At 36.2% G+C, this 21,084-nt stretch overlaps 1 protein-coding gene across 2 annotated transcripts in view; it reads right to left on the minus strand.

The window, feature by feature from the left end:
• DNAH7 (dynein axonemal heavy chain 7) overlaps positions 1–21,084 on the minus strand; it is a 349,153-nt gene that overhangs the window by 63,568 nt on the left and 264,501 nt on the right. The window contains exons 51-56 of one of the 2 annotated variants that reach the window (XM_054477799.2): positions 20,678–21,013; positions 13,785–13,911; positions 12,720–12,914; positions 10,768–10,860; positions 3,330–3,506; positions 581–742 (exon numbers count right to left, since the gene is read on the minus strand). In XM_054477799.2, the coding sequence (XP_054333774.1) occupies positions 581–742; positions 3,330–3,506; positions 10,768–10,860; positions 12,720–12,914; positions 13,785–13,911; positions 20,678–21,013 (1,090 nt within the window). The remainder of the gene's footprint in view (positions 1–580; positions 743–3,329; positions 3,507–10,767; positions 10,861–12,719; positions 12,915–13,784; positions 13,912–20,677; positions 21,014–21,084) is intronic. The other variant, XM_054477800.2, reaches the window with a different exon arrangement.

The raw sequence follows: 21,084 nt of genomic DNA on the forward strand, positions 1-21,084 counted from the left end.
CAGGCTTTCTGTGTACTCAGTTGAGCTACATGGAGTTTTTTTCCTGGAATTTCTGCCAACCAGAACAGGGAAGTCCCATGACCCACTGCAAGGTGAGTGGGAACAGTGCCCTTTGGGTTTCAGATTTCTCTATTGCGGCAGGGTAACTGGCCAAGTGGGAGAGAAGTAAGTTAAAGAAAAGTGACATTCTGAAACCTTTGAGTTTAGAGTGGCCACATGAATTTCACCTTCAACAGTCCTCCTTGGTTGCTTTAGGCCATTGTTATAAAAAGTAAGTTGATGTATATCTACCCTGTGGTTTACTCTCCTCCTCGAGCCTGCTCCTCAGGATTGAGGATATTTCCATCTCGCTAGATGAGCCCTTGTCCCTGTTAAGAGGGATTTGTCCAGGCCTGGCTATGTGCTCGCCTCTGTTCCTCCAGATCTGGTTTTCAATGTGAGCCTCTCTCTCCTATAATCCAACCAAAGCACTAACCTGCAACCCTCCAAATTAGAGGGGAATGGAGCTACCCGAATGTTATGTATATTACTAATTAGATCCAGGGAATACAATCTAATAAGTATAAACTTGCATTTTTACCTCACAGACTTTCTCAAGGGTTGGCATCCAAGAGGTGGCAAGGTGACAATTCTGAAGAACAACCCATGTTCCTTCCTTGACAGCTTTTTCTAACATCTTCATAGCAATGGGCCCTTGGCCTTGACCAAGAGATAAAGAGCTAAGTTTTGATCCCCCATATCCCTGTGTACAAGAATAGTAGAGATGTTATTTAAAATCACATTTTAAGAAACATCAATATTGTTATTTTTTTAAATGTTAACATTGACTATATTACAATTTAATTGGGTCACATGTCTCAAAAAGCCAAACACATGCATCCCTAAAGAACTTTCTTTGACAAAGAATCTTATAAACACTTCGATAAAAAGCAAGTCAATTCATGTAGGAAATAGTCATGGCAATAAATGGAAAATTCTGTAGGTCTTTGGTTGTTGATAGAAGGGATAGAAAGAATAAATTAAATAGACTTTTAACATAAGGAGGAGATGAAAGGCACTGGCAGTCTTGCAGCAACTCCTAAAATCCAAAGCTGAAAAGAAAACTAAAAAGAGACAGATGATTGTCCTGTTTCCTCCAGATCTTTGAATAACTATATTTTAGTTATGTTGGCTACTGTATAAAAGAGGATTTTAAAAATTGCCACTGATTCCCATGTCAGTTTCTTTAGAGAATTCTATGAGAATGTTTTCCTGTATTCAGTTCTACTGTATTCTAATTCACCCATGGCTTCTGGGTCTCCTTTCTGGGGTAGTTATCACTAGACTGCCCCTTTAGAAGAGAGGCCTGGATATAGAAGAGTGGGGTCTCAGCCCCTCCCGAATGCCCATGCTTATTGTCACTAGCTGGTAGAGGCAGCAGAAAACAAAGTAGAGCTGGATCCTGCTGTCTCTGGAAGAAGCAGAGACAGCAAGAGAAGAGAATGCATGGAGCAGGACCCACATAGGAGCCAGAGAATAATCATATGTACAATGTGAGGAGAGATATAAAAGCAACTAGGAGGGGCTCAAAGGGTCGTCAAGCTTGTGTTGACTAGGAGAGGTGAGTCCTTCATAAAAGTGAACACCTCCACCATTCCCACTCTACTCCTACCCACCATTGCTCTTCCTGGACTTTCAATAGCCACCCCCCCTTACTAGGGGCCTCCTTCTATTCTGCACCACCCAAATAAATTCTTCAGGCTCCAACTAGGATGAACTTTGTAAATTATAGGTCAGATCATGTCAGTTTGTTGCTTAAAACCCTACTCCTCCATCTTCCCATCTTACTCAATGTCCTTAATGTGGCCTACAGAGACCCTACATGATCTGCTCCTTCACACATCTCAGACCTCATCTCCTCCAGTCACCACAGTCACGTTCCAATGCTTTTTCAACAAATAATAAGTACCATGCTAAGCCATCTATTATTCTGTATATAAGAATTACACTCATGCAAAAATATATAATTCAAAAATCTGGAGGAAATAGGACAAGTTCACCTATTTATAGTTTTCTTTTCAGCTTTAGATTTTAGGAGTTGCTGCAAGGCAGCCAGTCCTTTTTATTTCCTCCTTATGTTAAAAGTCTTCTTAAATTTTTTTCTATGCCTTATATCAATTTTTTTTTTGGCCTAGTAAATTTTTTTTAACCTCTCGGCTACATGGCCTTTGAGGAGATACTTCACCTGTCCATGCTTTAGTGTTCCTATCTGCATAATAGAGATACCACCATCTACCTTATGGGGTTGTAGAACATGTATGTAACAAGGTCTAGCAAAGTCAACAGTATACATTAAGCACTCAATACAAGTGGTGGTGGTGGCTTTAGAAATATCAGTAGCATTACCACACTGTGTTATTTTAATTGTACCAAATCGTAAAAATTCAACTCAGGAAATGCCCAATCATCTGTTTATTATCATTTTCTTCTTCTAGACCATATGATGTAAGAACATTTGTACTGAATTCATTTGAATTAATTTTTAAAGACAAGGCATGTAAATAGTAGAACTTTTTTTTTTTTTTTTTTTTTTTTTTTTTTTTTTTTTTTTTTTTTTGAGATAGAGTCTCACTCTGTTGCCCAGGCTGGAGTGCTATGGTGCGATCTCGGCTCACTGCAAGCTCAGCCTCCTGGGTTCATGCCATTCTCCTGCCTCAGCCTCCCGAGTAGCTAGGACTACAGGCGTCCGCCACCACACCTGGCTAATTTTTTTTTGTATTTGTAGTAGAGATGGGGTTTCACCGTGCTGGCCAGGATGGTCTCGATCTCCTGACCTCGTGATCTGCCCGCCTTGGCCTCCCAAAGTGCTGAGATTACAGGTGTGAGCCACCGTGCCTGGCCAGAACATATTTTAATCTAATACAGTGACCACAATGTACAATTGTTCTGGAAAGTCAATGAAGGCCCCCCTTTAGAGAATGGCAGAGGGGTGGGATCAGAAAAGGTACACCCTGTGGTCACTGTCCAGGCTTGAATTTATTAAATCAACCCAAGTTCATACACTGGTGCAAATAATGTCAAAGAGTTTCCTGTCCCCTCACCCCAAATAAAAGTAAATGCCCCTTAAATCCCAATTCTAGTTTTAATTAAATTTTAATTTGGATAAGGAGTTCTTTTTTAGTGTCAGTGCTGCCATTTTAGTATCATTTTCTTGGGATTCTGTCAACCTGTGATAACTTTCAAAGGCTGAATGACAAATTTCTACCTTTCCCTCATCCTTAAAATTTCAATTATAAGCAAGTATTGCTTTTTAAAAATAATATCTGATAACTTCATCTATTGTAAGGTACCTGGTCATCAGCAAATTTTAGAAGGGCAGCCATGGGATCTGCTCCAGGAGAGAGCACGAAAATCAGTGGTGCACAGCAGTTACTGTCTCCAAATGCCTTGGCTAAATCAAAGGGGGGTGGTTCAATGAATGCACGTCCCAATCTGTTGATTATAAATTCCTGCAACATTGGAATAACCTACAAAGAGACAAGGATATAGTTGGAAGAATATTCAAAATCTGCCTAAAACCATTAAAAATTTAGATTCAAAGGTGTTTTAAAACAAAGTACCCCAGCTCTATTAGTTTAGGTATTCATTAATGGTGGGGAGTCCAAGGCATCAATGTTTATATAAATGCCTTTTAGATAGGAAATATTATAAAATATTTGGATAATAAAAGGTTAGTGGTAATTGATGCAAACATTCGAAGACTTTTTTTGTCCCCTTGAAATGAATGTTCAAGACATAGTGGCTGAAGAAGGAACCTGAACTCTTAAGTTATAAAACACTAATTATGTTTCAAAAATTCACAGCTCAAAAGTAGAAATTTTAGTGTAAGTTGTGCTAAATTTCCCACATCATCCAGAAAGAATTGATGTCACTGTGGAAAAGAAGGAGAAGGAAAGGAAGAGCTCTATTCAAGAGAAACAAGCCACACACCCAAGAAACCAGACAAAACTATGTTGTGTAGAATTTCTGATAGCATCGCCTGAGAATTTTCTGGGAGCCTGTTTGAGAAACAGCAGAACCCTGCAGCTTGGTGTCTCTGCTAATTGGTCCTTTTCAGGCCTTGATTTGGGGGTGGAATTGCATTCAGTATGACTGATGTACAGCCTTGGGTACATCATTCCTGCTTTCTGACAAAGGGTCTACACCAAGCCATTTATAAGGGATCTACTCTCATGACCCTCACACCTCCCATTAGGCCTCTCCTCCCAACACCGCCACATTTGGGATGAAATTTCAAGGTGAGTTTTGGTGGGGACAAACTCAAAGCACACCAATAATTAAACAAATTGTGTTCATCATGTTGTCCATATGTATATTTGTAGCTGCTATTTATTTTCAAAGTGAATATAAATTCCAATCATGGCAAGTGAATGTGTGATAAAAGGTATATATTTATTACTCTAAAGTAGCGACTTTAAAGAAGTTATTTGGTATTTCAATACTCTAACATGATATTGTTAATTCGGCTTGGTTGTCTTTCATGCAAAAAAGAAAATTCAACATATAGCAAAGCAAGGAAGGCCTAAAAATGCTTCTCCCTGAACAGGGGATTAAATGCTATATTAGTAAAATGTAAGGGATCTTTTTCTACTTCACTTTTTCAAGGGCACATCTGCAATGCTTCTGATAAAGTCAAGCAGGAGACATTGTCGCCTGGCTCCCATGTTCATGCCTCACTCACATCAAACAAATATTTTGACACCTTCATTAAGTGTGACAGAAATTGAAACAATGTTGTTAATTACTCAGCCTAAAGCTATTCTATTTTCCTGGAAAAAAATCAATTGATACCTATTTTTACTCATTAAAAAAGCCTCAGAATGAAAGGGAAAAGTAAATCTAGGAACAAAACACAGGAGAAAATAATGTGGGAGAGAAGAATCCACTCATGTTTCATGTTTCAATTTTCTCCTTTGCTTTTTTCAAATCTGTACCCCCTTTACTATTATGCGTCTCTTTTCCTATATCCAGTACTTCTGTGCTGACAAAACAAATGGAATGAATTGAAGAATTAGTTGATATAAAGTCAAGACACCCTTTGGGTGTCTGCTTCCCCTCTGACCTTCTGCCATGCTGTGACATTGCATAAAAGCCCTCACCAGAAGCCAAGCAGATGCTGATATCATGCTTCTTGCACTTTCTAGCCTGTAGAACCATGAGTTTCTAATCTCTCTTCTTTATAAGTGACTAAGCCTTAGGTTGTCTGTTACAGCAACACAGAACAGACTAAGACTATTATCTAATTTCAATTTCTCATCTATTAACTACCAAAAGTATTTTTTCTGTTCTGAAATATATATATATATGCACAAAATTGTCATAAGTATTTGTTGTTCATTTTTTAATCACAAATTCTTGCAAATGAATGGATTCCCCCTTCACAGAATATTGTGAACACTACCTTACAGTTTAAAATTAAACTCCTAGTAGACAAGGGGCTACAAAAGCATACCAGTTTCAGAAGAGAACAGCGATATCTCAAGAGAAGGAGTAATGGAAAGATTTTTTGAAGGCCCCAGCATCACCCCGACTGAATAGCTGCTCAGATACAAGAATGGAATTTTGTGTATATACAACACACCGCACTATGTAGACAATTCCACCAGCCTGCAACTTTTCTCAACTTGAAGCAAACTGCAGGAGCAATGTGCAGGTGCCAAGTATCTCAAAACGATGGTCTACTCTGTAAAACATTGCAAATATTTCCAAACTTCGATTTTATAGTCTTTGGAACATTTATTTATACAAGATCTGTAAGTAAAAATAATTGACATGTCACAATGCCTTCTGTTAGTCCTAGTGCATGTGTGACTGAGAGACTGAGTGTGTTAGGGTGGGGAGCTGAGAGCCAATGGAGGAATATCTGTGTTAGGGATTAGATTTTTTTTAATCCCTCCCAATATTTCTCTAGATTCATTCAAATATGGAAAATGTATAGGTGAGCAACAACACATTTATAAATGCCTGATAGCATGGACCTACCTACGAGGATGACATATATACTGTTTGTGCAAAATAAACATCCATTGAATGACTAAATTGATAAAAAGCTCAAGATGCCTACTTTTGTGAAAGTGGGGTTCTAATTACAAAAATATTAAAAATCACAGAATAATTCATCTATACATAATTAATTCACCTACACATAAAGTTTCATTTATAGATGTTATTTTATGTTTCAGGTTTTGTTTTTTGTTCTTATTTAAAATCTGTATAAATTTCAGCCAGGCATGGTGGCTCACACCTGTGATCCCAGCACTTTGGGAGGCTGAGGTGGGTGGATCACCTGAGGGCAGGAGTTCAAGACCAGCCTGGCCAACATGGTGAAACCCTGTCTCTACTAAAAATATGGGTATGGTGGCAGGTGCTTATAATCCCAGCTACTCAAGAAGCTGAGGCACAAGAATCACTTGAACCTGGGAGGTGGAGGTTGCAATGAGTCGACATTATGCCACTGCACTCCAGCCTAGGCAACAAGAACAAAACTCCATCTCAAAAATTTTTTTTTTTAGAATTAGCTGGGCATGGTGGTGCATGTTTGTAATCTCAGCTACTCAGGAGGCCAAGACATGAGAATCACTCAAACCCAGGAGGTGGAGGTTGCATTGACAGGAGATGGTGCCACTGCATTCCAGCCTGGGTGACAAAGAGACTCTGTCTCAAAACAAAACAAAACAAAAACAAAAAGGAAAAAAAAAAAAAAACTTTGTATAAATTTATAGGGTGCAAGTGCAATTTTTTACATGCATAGATTGTGTTGTGGTAAGGTCAGGGCTTTTAGGGTGTACGTTAACCAGATAATGTACACTGTACCCCTTAAGTAATCTCTGGTCATCCACCCTGCCACACCCTTCACCCTTCTGAGTCTCCTCTGTCATTCTACACTCTATATCCAGATATACACATTATTTATCTCTCACTTACAAGTGAGAACATTCAGTATTTGTCTTTCTGTGTCTGACTTATTTCACATATGATAAATGTTTCAGATATTTTGAGTGGTCACAGATGTCAAACTTATTGTCGGAAGATGAAAAATATCCTAATTGTCTGTCCCAGGATGTGGCCTTACCCTTTTCTTTATTATTATTTTCCTATAGCTGGTCTTTTCTCGATAGATTTTTTAAAAATTAACCAAAAAAACCCACTTTTTCCATAATCTCTTTCCTCCCAAGGCTAACCTCATGAAATTATAGTTTTGCAAACAAAATGAAAAGAACACGGGTTTTAAGTGCATGGTTTTACTTGAAGCAAGTTTGAATTATAAATGGCCTCACTTCTGTGAGTGGTTCAAACTGGTGTCAGTCACTTTGCACAGGCAAATGGGTCTGGCAGAGTGTGATTCTTCTTTCTGTCTGCTAGCACTGGAGGATCAAGTTAGGGGTGCTCACCTGAGAGTGATCAGAGACAAACTGCAGTGTTTCACTCTTAATGTCGAAGCTGAACAAAACTTACTTGCTCCCAAGACTGAAGTGTAACTCCCGATGTACATGAACCTGTGTTAGCTATTCAGTTTGCAAGGCAACAGAATTGGGTTTACCTCTTCGATCTGATTATGCCAGCATTAGGTTTGTAAAATGAAATCTGTCAGTAACAAAACTTACAGACTAATTTAGGCAACCATTCTCCCACAGGCAGGGAAGAAGTCTGCGGTCTTCTATGTATGTTTTGCTATTTATTGCAAGTTCCTACTGGATTTATCTGAGGCCAGAGAAACATATTAACTTACATTTGACAAGTTTCTTATTGAAAGCTGATTAATTTCCTGTTTGTTTACCATTTAGAAGGAAAGAACTGTGGCCAGAAGCTCTTCATTTTGTAAATGGACTCAAAACATTCCACACCTCAGTATTTATCCATTTGATATGTTTCTTTTGTCAATGAAACACTATAAACTATTAAATTCTAAAGGAAAGTGCAAGCCCATCTCATTTTTTCTACTGGTGATTTAGTGAGACTGTTTTACATTTTTTCAAACTGGAGCGTTAGAGGGCCTGCTATTTGTGGCTTCTTACCACTGAGTGGGGCTGGTTTTGAGGGGAGAGGGGGGAAAGGAGACCCCCCCCAAATTGTGCTCATGGAGCATACTGTAAACTAGAGAGCAATTAATTGCTGATTTTCCTGGATATCTGTGGCTATACAGATTATCTCTTAGAGACGACAAAGAAATAAACTCTTATAGAGTACTAGCTCAGATATTAGCCCCATTCAGCACTGTTCCCCTCCCTGGTATTCTACTACCATTCTTCTTTGGAAAATCATTCTTTTAAAAGCATAATAGCCATGTATTATTTTATCATATATAGATTCCAAAATCATAATTTCACCACTAGAAATTGGAGTACCTGGTAACAGTAAAATTAAAGGGTTTGAAGCTGCTGGATAATATAATGGCATACTAACAATTATTTTTTTACTAAGGACATGAGTGTGGAGGTGTCGCTAATGGTACCTAGTTAATTGTATCACCAGGATAGACTGAGTTTAGCTGTGTTGGCAGTTTCCAAACTGCGGTGGTTTAACACATGAAAACTTACTTCTTGTTCCTGCAAAGTCATCTGAGTCTTAAGGCAACTGTCTCCATGCACTTGCTCAGCAGTCAAGCCTGTTTATAGTGCTTAAATAGCAGCAATATGTGATTCCACTATTTTGATGGCAGGGAGGGCACCTCAGAGAATCTGACCCTGGCGGTTAAATGCTTCTGCCCTAACACTTCTGCTCACATTTTATTGGTCAAAGTAAGATATATGGCCACAATCCCCCCACTTCAAGTGAGCAAAGGAGAGAACCAGAAATACTGATGAGTAGTATTGTCCACATACTTATCTCTCTAGCCAAGTAAAATTGGGAAACTGTAGAGGAGATTTTAAAATATATATGAAGATGATACAAGACAGAGGGCTAAAGTACTAGGCAAAGTAGCTGAAAGAAGTATAAAACCATAAATTTAACCTCCAATGATTTAAAAACAAACAAAAAACATACAAACCAACCTGTCCCCCACCAAAAAAACCCCTCAGCTTGACTGTGTAACTTCCCACCTCCCACGAATATACTTTAAAAAGAGAGTGAATGTAGAAAGAGATATTTGATCTTATTGATAGCTCCATGTATTTTCAGATTAAAGTGTCAAATTTTTAAAAACATTGAACTGGGGGAAAATATTTGCAGACGAAACTGCTGCAATTAGGAAATGGCTCATTAATCACTTTTAATTATACTTAATATAAAACACGAACTTTTTTTTTTTAATATTGAGGGAGGAAGGTCAGTGGTACATCCAGAGCCATTATAGTATAACAGTTTTTATCTAGCTTAGAAAACAAAGTGAAAAACTGAAAATTTTAATAAAATGTTTTAGAGGAGGAAGGCACATTAAACAACAGTATGAAGCATCTCATATTCTCCCATCTTTAACATACGAAGTGAAAACTTGTGAGGCTTAACACTAGCATTTTCATGGAGATTCAGTTTTTTAAAAGGGCTACCAAGGGGTAGGATGTTTCACCAGGGTCATAAAGAATGCTAAACCACTGTAGTTACTTCCAGCATATAAGAGTGGGGTAGCAGAGTGACTTTCGTGGACCCAAGGTACTTCATAGGCCCCTTTCTCCTTTAAAAAAAAATTAAAAATTATATTTTACCATTGTTGGTATAAAGACTAATATAACACACACTGGATTATATTCTTCTGATTTTAAAAGAAACCACAACATTTTCATAGACCCCTAGAAGTATTCTGGTTCCCAAGCACTGTGCCTCCTGTGCCTAATGGATACTTGGGCTTTGGCTAAGAACAGACTGCCACATCATGCAAGAATTACATGTGTTCAGTGAACAGAGTAGGGCTCATAGAGGGAAAAATGCCCCTAACCCATATTATCACTGAGGTGTATTTTTAAAAAATTAATACATTACTTTGACAATCTAAATTCTCCTTTATTTTTTTTTTCTTTTGGTTAGGATGGAGATATTGTCTCCTATTCCTTAACAGATGAAACTGAATATTTTGAAATATTCATGTCAAACTTTTATTTGAGTGGTAATAATGGACCACTAGGATATTTTCTCAATTTTTTCCAACATAGCTAATGTCTATTTTTTTTAGAGTATATTGATATCTTTGTGGATATCGGTCAATATTCATAGGTGAATTTTTTTATCTAATACAAACAAGGATGTTAATGAATACTGACATTTGCTAATATAACAGGTCTGCTGATTCACTGGTTATATAATTTATTATTTAAAGAAGTTAAAAGTAACAACATTGACATTTTCCTTTGTTGTCAATAATGACGAATGTCTTAAATTCAAATTCCAACAAAAAACTATATATAAGGATAGTATTTGAGAAGTCCAGAGATTCTAGACTATCAGCTTGATGTTGACATCACTGACTAATTTCACCAAAGTATTAACAATAAAAATAAGACTACAAATATGTAAAGGGAGTAGATTGTGAGTACTGAAAACCATAAATTAAAAACAAATAATCACAAAATAAATAAAATTATACAATATAATCCAATTAGTTACTAATTTAGGATGGTTTTAGAAAAATATACAAACTTTTTGAAAAAAAAAGTCTCCATTAGAAAGAAGTGGGATTATTTCCTGCAGGCTCCTCTACCTCCCCCATGATTACATAAGGAAACGCACATTTGGATGGACTGAGCAGGCATAAGGCTTTGGAATCATTGAGCTGTTTTCAAAGCCCACATTTACCTTGTCTGGCCTCAAGCAACGAATAATAAGCATCCTTTGAAACTCATTTGCTTTATCTTCCCATTCTTCAGGGAAAACCTCATGGTGTGGTTCCTAAAATTACAGTGTAAATAATTCAGTTATTTTGGAGATTATAAAGAGAACAGTATTTTCACTTATAAACCAACTTTTAGAAAAAATATATAAATGAAATCAAGAATGCTTGTTTAAATTTTACTATTTAGTGTAAAGTTGGGACATTATAGAATAAATAATAATAAGAAAAGTTAATATACTTTAAAGGAGTCAAAACAAGGACATGAACTAAGCAGGTTAAGGTCGACATGAACACTAATAAACAGACAAAATGATCCCTATTATGAAAAAAGTAAATGTGCATATGCTACTATTTTCCCCTTATTCCTCCAAACACAGGCATTCTTTTTTTTTTTTTTTTGTCTTTTTTTAAGATGGAGTTTTGCTCTGTCGCCCAGGCTGGAGTACAGTGGTGTGATCTTGGCTCACTGCAACCTCTGCCTCCTGGGTTCCAGCAGTTCTCCTGCCTCCGCCTCCTAAGTGGGATTACAGTGGTGCACCATCACACCCAGCTAATTTTTTGTATTTTTAGTAGAGATGGGGTTTCACCATGTTGGCCAGGCTAGTCTTGAACTCCTGACCTCAAGTGATCCACCTGTCTTGGCCTCCCAAAGTGCTGGGATTACAGGTATGAGCCACTGCTCCCAGCTGGAACAAAGACATTTTTAAAAACCTACCCACTTATCTCATCATCTATTTATAAAAATAAATATTTCAAAACAAGTAAAAAGGGTATTGTACTGAAATTTATTGTATTATTTCTTGTTTCGTTTTTTAAAAATACTGTTTTATAAAGGAAGACTTGAGAATGTGTGTAATGAAGAAGCCAATTGAGAGCTATTAAAAAATCACAAGAAGAGAGCCAGCAGCATACCAGGAGGGGTAAACCTTGGTGGGGAGAAAAGGAGACATGTGTACCTGTGAAACTTTAGGAAAAGCTATGTGGTATCTCAAATTAGAAATCTTCATGCTTCAGCATAGTAATAAAATTTTAATTTTAAATTAGTTGAGGTACTCACAACACATACTTGTCTCTAGAAAACATCTGTATTACTAACAAGGAGAAATCCAAAAGAGATCACTTCCAAATATTTGAATTCATGTGAAGACATAATCTCATTCTCACATATAATACAACAATATAGGTTGTATAGGTAACAAAATAAAATATAGGTTAACCAAATAAAACAGACTCTCTGCATATCTAGCTTTCTTTCCTCCAACCTCTCCCTAGCAGAGCTCTTGCATATTAAACTCACAGAAAGCAGGAAGTCAAGAGAGTAGAAACAAAAGAATAGAAAAAATTAACTGGGAATTGGAAAAATATTAGCCCTTGTGCTAAAGAAAAATTGAGGGAAAGCAAGAATTGCTATATATCCCAGATGGGAAACTGTGAATATTATGTCTGTGTCAAGTATAATACTCCCCAGTTAGTAAAACAAGGTCTCGTGAAAGTTGTTTTAGAACTACTGTACAAGCTTTTTCCTTTTCTCAAATGACACACACACACAATTTTATTAGCTTGTATCCTGCATTCAGAAAATCTAAACAACAGCTGTTCCATAAACTTTAACTCATCTGCTATTAGGATTGCCAAAATCTACATTGATAATGAATAAAAATCTGGCATGGAAATTCAACAAGAATATTTTCAAGAACCACACAGCATTCTTACATCTTAATACATTTCGAGAAGTTTGAATGGAAGTTCAAACAGAACCACTGACTTAGAAGGGGGGATAACATAAATCAAAATTTGCATTCTAACATGTGACCAGTTGTTTAAAGCTTATTTAAATCTTGCTTTTATGAAAAGATATTTAACATTCTTTTCTCCATTTAAAAACTTTGGAATAAGCAAGAGGGTTAAAACATACCAAACTATCATATACTTTCTTCCATCCATCCTTTAAGCGCATAAACTCTCTACGAATGGTTCTGAAGGCAGGCAAATCATCTAATCGACATATTTCATCCCAGGACTTCTGAGGAAGCCATGTACAAGGGTTGGCATAAGGATTATCCAGTCCAATGCCACCAGTTAGCAGAAATCTCCACTCGGCTTTATTAATCTTCGGAAAACAAGGCAGCATGAAGAGTCAGAAACGAGTTCATCATAAACTAGTAAGCTTACAACCATTATAAAAGAGTTGAATGTTGACTTTCAAGTTTCAGATGTGGTCTCTATGAAATTCTATAGCTAGTGTTATAGCTCAATATTTATTCATAAGAAACCAGTATACTCATGATAACCAGTTTTCAAAATAGTTCCATTTCAAATAGTTACTTTTTGACAATTTTCCTCCAGAATTACTTGTCTAAATGTGAAAATCTGAATATGTTCTATTCGAACACACGTTTTCCAAAATGACTGCCTAGAGTCCTATTGGCTCTAGAAATTGTAGAAAGGCAGAAACCCATCAATGTGCCATGTTTTCCACTATTTTCCATAAATTATAATGAGTTACTGATATACAACTTTTGCAAGAAATGCAAGAATAAAGTATTTTTTTCTTCAGAATTCAACCAATACATCACCATATAAAATCCGTAAATCTTAAACATGTAAGTGTATAAAATAGTGACTTTACACAGATTTCAGTAACTTGCACAAGTTTTTAAAACATTTACACTACTACCTGGTGTAAATGTATCAATATTAAGTAAATTTATATGCATAGCTGTATGAAAATCTAATATAATTGATTTATTTTAAAATAAAACATACAAAAATTTAATAGTAACATAATGAACTGTGCTTAATTTATATCTCACTTCTGTTAAATTTATTCTCCTGATAACATCTTGCCTTAACTATAATAACAAACAGTATTATTGCTTAACTATTTACAATGTTTTTATATATATTCCCATACAAATTAATAAATTAATGAATCAGCATTATTAAGGGTTTTTTTCTTACAAATGAAAACAGTACTGACCACCCGCTCATGCAGCAGTAGATTTATGGTTAGACAAAAGGAAAAGAGCAGCTTATCCTTTTCAAAGAGTGACCGGCAGACATTAACATACAGTGAATAAGTAAAGTGATCCTTGAGAATCTGAAGCCTATGGGTCAACAGAAAATAAAGGAAATAAATAAAAATATACTTTAAAGATAATACTCTAAAGAAACTTACATGTATGTTCTTCTGATAAACTTTCTGGTCAATTACCCCCCAAACAATCAAGAATCCTCATTAATTGGGTGCACCAATTTGAGACCTACACAATGTAGAAACACTTCAGTCCAATTGCATTTTACTGTGGACTGAATTTGTTTTTTTTTTAAACTTAATCTTCCTCTTGGAAAAAAGTTAGTGAATGGTATATTAATCTGTTAGATTAAAAAGTTTACAGACTGTTTTTATCTACAAAGCATTTCTGGGGGTAAAATAATTTCAAATGTTTTATATTGTATATTAAATAGTCTAATATTAGTAGCTTCTTTATTAAATTTAGTGTTGTGCTACACATTATAAATTCATAAAAGTTGAAGAAATTACAAAACTTGGCAAACTCCATTTTTATTTGCTAGAGGCAAAACATGAAAATAGGAATAATCACAATATTTCCTTTTTATTATTTATTTATTTATTTGAGACAGGGTCTGTCTCTGTCACCCAGGTTGGAGTGAGTGCAGTGACGCAATCTTGGCTCACTGCGACCTCCACCTCCCTGGCTCAAGCCATCCTCCTGCCTCAGCCTCCCAAGTAGCTGGGACTATGGGCGTGCACCACCATGCCTGGCTAATTTTGGCAATGTCCTAACTGATATTCTAAGCTGTCAATCATCCTAGCTCTTTTTTTTCCGCTTTTCCTTACCTGCCTATTTTCTTAACTATTTTATCTCCTGTAGCATTCCCATAAAGAGAATTACAACAAATTGATGTATCTTATTTTTAATTGGGAACTTCAAAAAAAAGGTTTTTGTAGAGAAAGACTTGGCAATAGTTGCTAAAATACAGTTGAATTCTTAGAAGACTTAAACATACTATTTCTGTCCCCATTATTATGCTAATAGGTTGTCTTTTCATGCATGGCATTGAATTTGTCTCACTTGTAGCAGTACCATACAATTAATACAGGGTGACTCACATTTGGTCTTTTTAGAGTAAAACAAAATTTTCTGCACTTTAAAACAAGTCTCTTCTTGTAGACAGAAAGATTGAAGGGAAAATTATAAAGGTTAATCATAGTATAAGTTCAGGTTCAATCACTAGTAAAAATGGACATATAATATGGTATTTTAATAACCTTTTAAGGTGAAAAAGATTAAAGTTATCATTCTCAATGCTGGTGAGTGATACAGTGATAGAGGATCATTCATATTCCTCTGATGGAGTTGTGTGTTTGAATAATCTTCCAGGAAAGGAATTTATATCAGGAATCTGCAAGAAGGGAACACCTTTGTCCTAATTTTGGGATTTTAGCCTAAGAAAATAATCAAAGATGCAGACACTTATATTTACTGCAGCATTACTTACAATACAAAAGCTGGAGACCACTTAGAAGTGTTTTTTATTTATTTGTTTGTTTGTTTGACAGGGTCTCACTCTGTCATCAAAGCTGGATTGCAGTAGTATGATCATAACTCACTGTAACCTAGAACTCCCGGGCTCAAGCAGTCCTCCCACTTCAGCCTCCCAGGTAGCTGGGATTACAAGTGCATGTCACCACGCCAGGCTAATTTTTGCATTTTTTGTAGAGACAGGGTTTTGCCATGTCACCCAGGCTGGTATCGAACACTTGGGCTCAAGCAATCTGCCCGCCTCCGCCTCCCCGATTCCTGGGATTACAGGGGTAAGCCACCCCACCCAGCCAAAAGTCTTATAATACAAAAATTATGGTACATTCATACAATGGTATGTATATTGTGCAACTCCTAAAACTTATGTTTCAGAAGAATACTTAATAACGTGAGAATGGTCTTGATAAAAGTGAAAGAAAAAAAAACTGTGTGCGTAATTATCAAATTGCCTTTGCAAAATTATGACAGTACGAGAAATCTGAAATAGCTGACTCCATCTTGCTTCTGGCCTCACAGGCTGGCTGTCTTGGTTCATTCCTGGGCATGGGCCAAGCTAACTTTGGAAGACATTTAGTTTACTAGCCATGATTCCAGAGGTGGTAAGATTTTCAACTTCCCCAATCACTCCTGTAAATAACATCACTATTGTAGAACCTAAGATTGACCTTTTGGGCTGTCTTTTCAGGCTTTTGCATTTCTGACTATTGGATGGCCTCACCAAGACCAGCAACTCCTCTGGCAGTCCCCACCCAGAAGCAGACTCAGGGAAGACTGTTTTCCTTGCTGAGTTCCTATGATTGTGTTTCCAACCGATCAGCATGCCCTCCTCCCTAACACCCTGCCCATCAAACTATCTTTGAAAAGCCCTAGCCTCCGAATTTTCAGGAGATTAATTTGAGTAATAACTCCATCTTCCGCGTGGTGTGGCTGGCTTCACATCAGTTAAACTCCTTCTTTATCACAATGGGTTGTGATAAAATCAGTGGGTTGATTTTTGATGTGCGGCAGACAGGAAGAACCCATTGGGTGGTTACAATTACATATACATGCATATTTGTACAGCAACAGATTGATTCCAGGATATTTAACAAAACCATATCCTAGTTAGATTTTGTTTCTATATTTATGTTATTTTCGTTTTATTTTGCTTGCTACATAAAGTTATTTATTCTGTTACATAAATTCTAATGCATTAAAATCTTATAAATAACAGATGATCCAAGTTATGGCAATTGCACAGTATATACCATACTAGTCATAACATAATATATTCTTGGTACCATATAATAATCACTACCAGAAGACAAACAAGAATGAAATACATTTATATCCCTAAATAAAAAGAAATGAGAAATAATTTTAGACCAATATTAAGATTCTAAAACAATCAGATTGGCTACTATTAATAGTCACATGTTTTCTATGCTTTTGGTAGAACTATCGTCCAATAACTGCCTGAAGTCTACCAGTTATTTGATGTCTATCAATGATTGGCAGAAAAACAAATCATTTCTGTGAGAACTCATTCTCTTTTTAATTTCTGATTTGGGAGCTAGCTTCTTAATTGGAAACTCTTAGTTTACTTTAACAACAAAAAAAGATTAAACAGGGCTGATCAAAGTTTCTCTCTTGATACAATGCTTTGGAAAACTATTGGCAGTATTTACTAAAGGGAATATAACCATGCCCTGTGGTCATCAGTTTCATTCCTGGATATACATCCACCAAAGACAGTTACATATCGGCACCAAAAGCCATGTACAGGAATGTTCAAGGAAGCAAAATTTCATAATAACCCCAAGTTGGAAGCTACCCAAATATCCTCAACAGCAGAATGGATAAATGATTTGTGTTACAGTCTTAGGACAAGTAAAAATTGAAAATAAGAGACTCAATTCTTCATGTTGAAAATAAGGACAGAGATTTTCCTTCCCTCCTTTTTTTCTTAATGTAATTTAGAAAACCTAAAATTATAGGTACTTCCTCCTCTCGCTGAAACGTATATAAACCCTTTTGAAAACTAGTCAGACCTTTGTCAGTTTTATGACCCAGTAATGTCTTTCTCAAAGACCCAGAAGCCATTTCTTTGAAATCTAAACATCAAGGGAGATAGCCCACTTGTCTCCAAAGTGCTGCAGAAGGGTAGGAGCCTAACTTCAGTTAAGCTTATTTCAAGTTGCAAAACTACCTCCTGTCATACAGATATGAAAAGTTTGGTTTTCCTCTGGATAAAGCCAATTTGCTAACACAGATGGTCACTTCAATTGCCAAGTAAAGTTAGGATGAACTAAGTCTGACGTAATGGGTTTATCTGCTTCAATAATTAAGGGGGTGAGATTCCTCTCTGTCTTTGCAATCTCTTTGTGATTGTCTCTGATTATGTGTCATGTTCCTTTTAATGTTTATTCAACAACAAAACTATTTTCTTTCTCTACTGTCTTTGAGGAGAGAGTTTCTGGGTTGGGAGAAGATGTAGTTTTTAATCATACTTCCCCAACAATAGAAAACTAACAATTAAATAAGTAAGTAAAACACTGCACTAGACAAAACAATGTGCATTAATTTCATAAGCATGACGATGAGTGCAAGATATCAGACACAAAAAAGCAGACACTGTGTGATTCTATTTATATGAAGTTCTAAAACTGGCAAAAACTAACCTGCGGTGTTGGAAGTCAGGACAGTGGTCACCTTGGGGGAGAGGGTTAGTGATCAGGAGGGGACACTTCTGGGCTGTTGATAATGTTCTGTGTCTTGAGTGAGGTGCTGGTTACACAGGTTTGCTCACTTATGAGAATTCACTGGGCAAATGCTTCTGATTTCTGCACGTTTCTTCATGTGTATTGATAACTTCAATAAAAGTTTTAAAATCTATTTTCTCTATTTACCTTTTGGTTCCAAAATTATACTTTTAGTATTACAGCAGACATACATATGATTTTAATTGTTTTGAAATTAAAGAAGTTCAACTAAAAAGAAAAGGTCACATTTTGTTTTCTAAATTTCATCCAAATCACACATCTGGGTAAAAAGGATTTGCTTTTCCTTATATCTTAAGGGACAAAAGCACAGTAATGAAGAAACAAATTCCATACCTTGGATGAGTTCTAACTTGATATAATAGGAGACAATAAAGGACCCATCATTATTTTCAAAGCATAGAATTGTTTTAATTTTTAAAGCTTATATGAAAAATGTCTTTAAATGGCAGACCAAAGAAATTTTCTTCTCTAGACTCCAGAAAATACCTTGATTTTAAGCTAATTAACAGATTAACATTCTAGTGGTTATTGTTATAAGCAAGGTAGAAATTAAGACCAGTAGTGAAAAGCAGAGCATTATTTATTGTGTGGTTATAATGTGATTAGCACTGTAGTAACTACTGGGAAGAATTTTTTTTTTTTTCTTTTGGAGTTGGGGTCTCACTCCCACTACCCAGGCTGAAGTGTGGTGGCACAATCATGACTCACGGCAGCCTCAACCTCCTGGGCTCAAGTAATCCTCCCACCTCAGCCTCCCCAGTAGCTGGGACTACAGGCCCACACCACCGTGCCCAGCTAAATTTTTGTATTTTTTGTAGAGATGGGGTTTTGCCACGTTGTCCAGGCTGGTCTCAAACTCCTGGGCTCATGCAAGCTGCTCACCTTGGCCTCCCAAAGTGCTGGGATTACAGGTGTGAGCCACTGTGCCTAGGCTGAGGATAATTTTTTTTTTTTTAATTCTTGTCTCATGGAACTCAGAATCTAGTATGAAAACCAGACATGCATGTTTAATTAACTAACTTATAATGCAAATAGTTGGGAACTTTTCTAAGAAAGATCACTTAAAATTTTGTTTTCTTTATTTCTGTAATCCTTGCTAAACTTGAAAATTTCAGAACTGGAAGAAATAAACTAAACATTTTCAAATATCATAACGATGAATAAACTCTATCATTATGCAATGCATTTCTTCCAAAAAAAACTACCTACTCCCTCTCTTTCTCAATGGCAGATATCTATTTCTCTATATATATTTTTGGCCAAGCTCAAAGTGTCAGACTCACATCTTTATTAGTCTCATATTCAAACTTGTAAAATAATAAATCTCACTAACAAAAAATTGCTAAGTCTAAGAACACTCAAAATTTTAGACCTCTACTATGATAAAGGAATTAAATTCAGATTTTAGTGAGATTAACATTTTGGATTTCTAAAAATAATTCTTAGCTATGAGTGATAAAAATTAAATTGAGTTTCCCTTGTGGGTCTGAACAGTCAAGAAACTGAAGTATTTAGGTTCATACTGATCAAGAAGGTTATAAAAGGCAACAGTTGTAATTAATTACTTTCTTTTTTCAAAAAGTAATTACACATTAAACTCTATTAAAAACATGTCTTGGCCGGGCACTGTGGCTCACGCCTGTAATCCCAGCACTTTGGGAGGCCGAGGTGGGTGGATCATGAGGTCAGGAGATCAAGACCATCCTGGCTAACATGGTGAAACCCTGTCTCTACTAAAAATACAAAAAATCAGCCGGGCATGGTGGTGGGTGCCTGTAGTCCCAGCTACTCAGGAGGCTGAGGCAGGAGAATGGTGTGAACCCAGGAGGCGGAGTTTGCGTGAGCCGAGATCGCGTCACCGCACTCCTGCCTGGGCGACAGAGCGAGCCTCCGTCTCAAAAGAAAACAAAACAAAACAAAACAAAACAAAACAAAAACATGTCTTAATACCAAACTGAAAATTATCTAACTGATTTTAAAAAATCAAATGAAATTTAATTCTCTTGTAGATTTAAGTCAGGTCTTAATTCCATTACTTATTGTAATAGCCAACAGTAATATATTTTATGTAAATAAGAATAATAGAAAAGAAGATCTATTACCACAAATAATCACAACAAGGTTTGGGATTTTTTTACCCTAGCATTTGACAAATTTTACAGATGTGTATATTAAAATGTGAATTTGCAACTTTTAGAATGCCAATTCGTACAGGAGTCATATTTTAAAAAGTATTAACTACTCTTTCTACACTTCCATTCATAAATATATTTTGCAGATGAAAAATAAGGTAAACGTTTTCTCTTTCTAGAATTACATTATAATTCTAGACCTCTGTAAACAGTTTCTTGGCAGATTGAATTTGGACACATCTGTTCAATTTCTAATCCTCACATTTACTTCTGGTACAATGATTAATCAAGTTCATTTTAGGTAAGTGGCTGTAATGCTTGTACCACTCTGAGACAACAATGGAGGTCACAAATTACTCTCTGATTTCATGCATTAATTAGTTAACATTAATTAGTATTTCCTTTACCTACCTTTTTGCCAAAATTTCTGATTTCTCGGAATTTTCAATAGACAGGATGAAAAGGTTAATAAACCAGGTCAGTGAATACTGGTACATGGGCTCAATGTTGGCTAAATCAGCAAGAGAAAAAAACAGGATGGAAGAATGGATGGCAATAGGACGATAGCCCATGCGGGTGGTGTCAATCTTTTTCTCTGTCTCTTCGGCTACTTCCTGCTTCTGAGAAATCTCATTAGCCAAGGCCTTGGAGGAAGATAATATCTTAATGGCAGTTTCATCTTCTAATATATTGCCTTCCGAAGATGAAAGAACTTCTAAAATCTTGTCTTCTATTTCTTTTAACTGCCTGGAATAAAACAAAATTTTCTTAGAAGAAAAAGAAGTCATTTAAAATCATTTCATGTATATGTTTTTTTA

The sequence above is a fragment of the Pongo pygmaeus genome, chromosome 11 (assembly GCF_028885625.2).
Source record: "Pongo pygmaeus isolate AG05252 chromosome 11, NHGRI_mPonPyg2-v2.0_pri, whole genome shotgun sequence".
Taxonomy (NCBI): Eukaryota; Metazoa; Chordata; class Mammalia; order Primates; family Hominidae; genus Pongo; species Pongo pygmaeus.